Here is a 6,759-nt window from a genome sequence, read left to right on the forward strand (position 1 = left end):
GGAGCCCAGCTGTGGGTTGCCAGGGCAACTGGAGTCAGCAAGCAACCCACACCTGCCAGCGGTCAGCTGATTGAAAGGGGCAGGGCCTGGCTCCCTTATAAACCCTAGGGGCTGAGGCTAGAGGCAGTTCCCTACCAACAGCCAAGGAGGATGGAGCTCTGTGCTATGGAAGAGAAGCAGCGTCTGATGCAGGAGCAGCGTCTGACACTGCTGCGAGATAAAGAATCCCCGGTAGGCTTGAACGTTGTTATGGCCGGGCGACTTCTATTTAGGTTATAGACAAGGGGCTTGTGTTTTGTTTACTATTTGTTACCGGTGGTTTGGGTGAGGCTACTAGAGGTTGGAGGAGGCCTCATAGGGGACCCACAGCAGTGTGGGAACCCCAGCGCCAGCAAGGGTGCAGTACTTGGGGTGCACAGACCCCAGCCCCAGAGAAGGGGGCATTGCTGAGAAGTCCCAGAGAGGGGGGCGGCTTTACTGAGGAGGCCCCAGAGAGAGGGTGTAGACCTGGACCGAATAACGTCTATTCCAGCTGTGAGGCTTGGGGCATGGTAAAGGGGTGGTTGGAGCCACGCATAGCCCATAAGGCTAGGTTGCCCTGAAACACCCACGATAGAGTGGGGCCCACAAAGGGGTCCAGGAGCCCAAGGGGCTCAGAGTACAGCTAAACCGTGTCTGAGAAGATGTGAAGGCAGCCTCCCTAACATATTTGAACACCAAAGACGTGGTGGGCGAGAATTTGAGGGTGCCCTTGGGCCAACTTGGCACAGGAAGGGGGCCTTGAGAAGATCATGGCCCTCCTGCAGGACCCCGCCGTGACAGGGTGATGTGTACTATACTACCATGGGTGTACAACTAACTGGGGCATATGGCACATGGTCATAGGTATTAACAGAAGTGTGATGAATGAATTTATTTTGTCCTAAAATAAAAGGATGTATAGCAAAAGAGTGGCCTAGGTAGTGGGAACCTGAGTAGATTATTAAGAGTTCTTGATATATTTGAAAAAAAGAGTTCTTCTCCTCTCCCAACTACCGGCAGCCCCTTGGAAGCTTCTGAATTACTTCATTAAAACAAAATTATGAACTCACAAAAGAATCCTGTATTAAGGTCTTATATAATGCATTACTACATAATTAATACAGTATTATTGTAAGCACTGAAAAGATGAGAGGAATGTTTACTACACCTTCATCTGCATCACTTGCTGTTGCTGTCAGAACAATATATCCAACATCCTTGTCTTCATCTATACTGATTTCATGTACTGAATAAGGGAAAGCTGGAGCATTATCATTTACATCACTGACAAAAATCCTTACATATGTAGTATCTGCAAAAGAAACATAAACGGGGATGATAGACTAGATGTACAGAGTTAGATGTGAGATATATGTTCATCCATCACAAAAATCTAATTTATAGCAAAATTAGAGTAACTTGTTTTTCCTACCACTTACCTGGTACATAAACCATGATTTTTACCTGTGTTGGGCTGGCTGAGAATACCAGGTCTTGCAGACTCTGAAGAATCCTGAGACTGTACTTCAATGAAGTAAGATCCTCTCTTCTCTCTGTCAAAAGTTGCTTGGGTGGAAATAACTCCCGTCTTGGAATCAATGGTGAAGAACTGGTAATCTTCACTAGCATCTTTCAATATTAAATAATGAACCTGAAGCTCAGAAACATTTAAGTGAGGTTACATTTTCCATGCATCAAGTACAGGAGAGCTAGGTCCCCCTTGCCCCCATTTGGTTTTTCCAAGTATTTGCAGAAGTGTACCATTATAAGAATAGGAGATTCATATTCAAAAGAGCGAAACAAAATAACTAGGTTCATGCCTGATCACATACATCTAAGAACTGATGAACCAAATTGCCATTGTTGTTGAAAATCTATTAATTGATACAAACACAAAGCCACTGTTCCTAAAAGTCTTAGTATGTTGACAAAAAGTTGAATTTTTCTAAGGAAAAAGCCATTTTCCCACTTAATTCAGCACAAAAATCACTGAAGACACCTGTGGGTAAGAGCCACTTAAATCATGCAAATGGTACTAGCCATTTGCTAAATCCAGTTGATTTCTATATTGAAGGCACTACTTAAATTGGTTTAAGAATCCTTGATAATCCATGCTGGTGCAGCATTGCTCTGCTGTTCATATCTCATTAAGGCTTATACTTTTTCATTCTGAACACCAGTAGGTATAACTGAACGATCAAGCCACTCAGCCCCTTGTCTGTGCTACACTGAGAGTCTGTGTAGCAGTAAATAAGGCTGGGAAAAACTAAAAGGTCTCAGGCCCTGCAGGATTAAGTGACCACTGTGCAATTCCAGCCAGTCTCCTGACCACCAAAGGAGCCTGCTATCACAGCTCAGACTGTACTGCTATACTTGCCAATGACCACTTCAACAGATTTATAAAGTTACAAAGGTGGTAACAGGTTACAAATCAATGCTCTATCTCCCAAGAGCTAGCATAAGGATTTGTGTGGAAAGCACAAGGAAATAGGCATAACAAGAGGAACAACTCAGTGCTGCTTGTTGATATGTGACAGGGCTGGACAAACAAATTAATTGAGTCTGCTCCATGTTCTAATTGGAACACTAGAATTGCCACAGCGTCATGTGTATAAGCCCCTGCAGGTTTAAAAATGGCCACTGCAGCACTTTAACTAAAACTCGTTGAATGAGCTTTAGTTAAAGCAACCTGTGCCCATTTTTAAGTGTGTGGGGGCTTGATACACATGATGCTGTGGTGTTTTAATTACAAAGTGCCTCTCTGGGACCTGCTCTAATGAAAACGTCCCCGTCCTCCTCACCCCCAAGCACGTGTATAGGCGTGTCCCACAGTTATTCTTGCTATTAAAATGGTGGGGGCTGGCTGGAGAGCACAAAAGGCAGCTTCATCATGTCACTGGATGAAGACTGATTGCTTGGTTCAGGAACTAAAGCATCAGGCAGGCTGCATCTTCTCTCTGAACCAGGGAAACAGTATACATCCTCTTTTATATAAATCAGATGCAGCCTCTGATCAGGTAAAAATTGGAAGGCAGATTATACCTGCAGTTCATTACTGCCTCATCTGCTACTCATGTTCTATGATCAGTATAACAGGAAAACCTTTCTGTAATATCAAGACAAAAAAGTACAAAGTCAAACCTGTCCATGCAGCCCAGAATCCAAGTCAGTAGCTAAAACCTGTGCAACTGATGTGCCAATATTTGCCCCTTCAGGTACAAACACCTCATAGGTAGAAGATGTGAAGAATGGAACATTATCATTAACATCTGCAGAGAAAGATTCTCTCATTATGGTCTGGACAATATTACCATACATTCAAAAGAATCTAAAAATTGCAAGTTTGTTTGTTTAAAAACTTTTTTTTTTTTTTCCACCTGATCGGGGGTGGAAAAATATCAAGTAGCTTCTGCTATGATGCAATCCTGATCTCAGCCTTCACATTCTCAAAGCAGATAACAAAAGCATTTGGTGATTGTGAGGTTTCTGGAAGTCTTAATGATGCAATTTCAGATATGATACCAGAGTGCTTAAGCTAATAAGCAATTAACCCACTGATATCAGTAAGGCTGTGCGAAGCTTTGGTAGTTGATTAGATTTGGAGGAGATTCGTCCCGATTTGGCAGCCAAACCTCTGAATCAGAATCAAATCGGGAGACCAATTAAAAGGTCCGAATCGAATTGGAAGCCTCTGAATCAATTCAGGAAAGATTCAGCTGGATTTGGAGATTTGCTCATAGTCTAAACAGGCAGCAGTCCTTGAGGATGCTGGACACAGCTGCCTCCTGCTGTTGTCTGTTGTGGTGGGCAGAGGGGGGAGGAAAGGGGCATGGTGGGGGCAGATCAACTCCCCCACAGTGAGGGAGGGGCTGGGGCTGGGACAAGCTAGGAGGGCATAGCCCCTGCTCCCAGCACTGCCATGCCCACATCCCACAATACCCAAGTCCTGCACCCCCCTGCCCTGGTTGGGCAGCTTGTCCCAGCCCCAATCCCTCCCTCACTGTGAGGGCATTGATCCACACCCCCCACATCCCTTCCCTTCCCCCTCCCCCCACCACAACAGATTTACCAGGTGAAAGCAGCTGTGTCCAGCATGGTAAGGACTGTTGCCTGTTTAGCCTATGGCCAAATCTCTGAAGCGGCGCCGAATCTTCAGATCCAATTCAGCTGAATCAAATCGGGACAGTGATTCGAATGTCTGAATTGAATGACTGTCCCTCCGAATCTGCCAAATCTGAAGCAAATACTTGCCACTTTGCGCAGGCCTAGATACCATGTGGTGGTGACAGCCTTTCAATCCTGGTCCTACAAAGATTTATACATTTCTTGATTATTATCTACTGAAGCCCATAGGACTATTCATGGTACTAGGGGTAAACATACAACTAAGGGCTAAGCTATACACAGCCTTCCACCAAAATTAATTGTTTTTAATTGATGCTGTGTCTTCCTGGAAGTGAGCATATAAACCAGTCCTAATCTTACAGGATCAGTGTCTCAGAATGCCTACCAATGTAGGTGTAACTGGAGAGACTCACAGTATTTTAGGACTTAAAATAGATGGTATTCTTAGGTTAACAGGACAATGTCAACCTGAAATATAATCATTTTCAAAATACAAGTTACAAATAGTTTCAGGTGCTCCACTTTTCTCCTGAACTCCCTGCCAATTCAGTTTTACAACCATATTTTTTCAATAAAATTTTTTTCCCAGTTCCCCCATGTGATGTCAGAGAAGCTTACTGAAGCATATTTTGAAGTTCAATGACAACAGATCAAATAGAAAATATAAACAATTTACACATAGGAGAAATCTTTATTAGAGTAATCTTTGGGATTATATGCAACAAGAGCAAGTAAAATAATAATAAATTTTATTTTTAGTCTCTCTCTCTCTCTCTCTCTATGATTGAAGGAGACACATACTTAGTATCTAACCCTGCAAACACTTAAAACATATTTAACTTTACTATCAAAACTGATATTTGGTTTCAACATTTGCATGTTTGCAAGATCAGGACCTGTTTCTGGTTGTGTGTTGATGCTGTAAACTTCCAAAATTTAATGTATTCATAATTTTCTGTGAAGCTTTCCATAATGGCAGATTTCCCAGGTATTGGCTCAAAGTGAGTGTTTTCTTCTACAGTTTTAGCCAAAGTACTCGGTCATTTGCTGTGTGAGAGTGGTGCATAAAAGTGTGTCTGCCCTAAAGATTTTTTGTATATGGATAAATAAATGGCTGTAATTTCACAAGGAGTTCTCAGGTAGTTATATCTCACTTGCATTTACACCATCCAAAGTGCATCTTACATGGATGATAAAGTATTGAAATATGAGTTTGCTTCTGGGCAATATTCACTAATCTTCATTATTACATAGTCAGATTAATAGTTTTGTAATGTTATTCATTAATATAAGTTTTGGTAGTTAGACCATAATCTTTTGGGGACAGAAAACATTTCTTCATTATGTACAATGAGGCCTACCTTGATTTTTAGAAACTACCACTATATAAATAAGTAGGTGTCTGTTCCGGCATATTATGGAAAAGTTTCAGAGCTAAAAATGCTCTTCCACCATGCAATTAGGAAATAGCAAAATTGGTTAAGAAATAATATGTGAATATGTAGAAATTAAAACTGAGAAACGATGTACAGGAACTCACATTATGGTTACTATTGCGTGACCATCCCTCAACACTGAAGAAATGCAGAAATAAAAGTTTTCACAGGATACCCAGTTCACTCGCATTCCAGATCATAAGTCATTCCAAATCAGAAATAATTGCTTATGCCACAAAGAAGGTCAGAATCAGACTTAGTGTTAGTGAATTCTGCTTATGCCATTAATTTCTCAGTACGGTAATATATGTAGAGGCATCAATTTCAAGAGCATGCCACTGTCGCCCAGTTCCACTCTTACTGAAGTTGGTGGAAGCCTCACCACTAACATCACTGAGAGAAGTGAGTTCACAACACAGCATGTTTTAAACCAGGGGAGCTCACGCTCCGGCCTATAGGGCTCCCCATGTGGTGGGAAATTTGGAGGCAGGAGAGCAGTGGCCATTAATACAGTCACCCTCCCCCAGCTGAACTGCCAAACCCCAAGCCCTGCCATGCCAGTGGCAGCTGGGCCACACTCCTTCCCCTTTCCCACATCTGGATCTGGGCCATACCCCTTCCCACTTCCCCCCACTAGGCCAGTTTGGAGGCAAGTCATGCTCCCTCCAGTGCAGGGCCAAATCACACCCCACTTCACTGGGGAGCTTAGCCATGCTTCTCACAGGTCTGGAAGTAGGCCATGCCCCCTTCTCTCCCCACAGGGCCAGTTTGGGGGCAGGCTATGTCCCCTTCCCCACCATGGAGCTGGGCCATGTTCCCTCCCCACAACAGGGGTGGATTGGGGCCAGGCCTCGCCCCCCCCCGCCCTTTCGCCTCACCCCTTGCTCCTACCCCAGGCGGGGACAAGCTATGCCTCCTTTCCCCTGCAGGGCCAGGTTGCAGTTGGGCTGCCCCTCGCCTCCCCCTCAGTGTGGCCCAACGGTGCCTTCTACACTGGCCCCTATGCCAGATCAGGACCTCCAGCAGGAACCAGGCCATGGACAGACAGGGCATTGCTTCTCCTGGCCACTGAGGAAAAAGGCTGAGCACAACTGTTTTAAACCACCACCAACTACATACAATTTCTGCAAATCAATGTCTTGGTGAGGAGTTCTGCTTTTACATTTTCTGTTTCCCT

The 6,759-nt window shown here is 43.9% G+C and overlaps 1 protein-coding gene across 1 annotated transcript in view; it reads right to left on the reverse strand.

Annotated features, from left to right (window-relative positions):
• The window catches only part of LOC102374051 (neural-cadherin-like), a 77,360-nt gene that overhangs the window by 31,779 nt on the left and 38,822 nt on the right, over positions 1–6,759 (reverse strand). Inside the window, exons 14-16 of the mRNA XM_025199421.1 lie at positions 3,163–3,290; positions 1,486–1,672; positions 1,190–1,333 (exon numbers count right to left, since the gene is read on the reverse strand). Of these exons, the coding sequence (XP_025055206.1) occupies positions 1,190–1,333; positions 1,486–1,672; positions 3,163–3,290 (459 nt within the window). The remainder of the gene's footprint in view (positions 1–1,189; positions 1,334–1,485; positions 1,673–3,162; positions 3,291–6,759) is intronic.

This window comes from Alligator sinensis, unplaced genomic scaffold, assembly GCF_000455745.1.
Source record: "Alligator sinensis unplaced genomic scaffold, ASM45574v1 scaffold273_1, whole genome shotgun sequence".
Lineage (NCBI taxonomy): Eukaryota > Metazoa > Chordata > Crocodylia > Alligatoridae > Alligator > Alligator sinensis.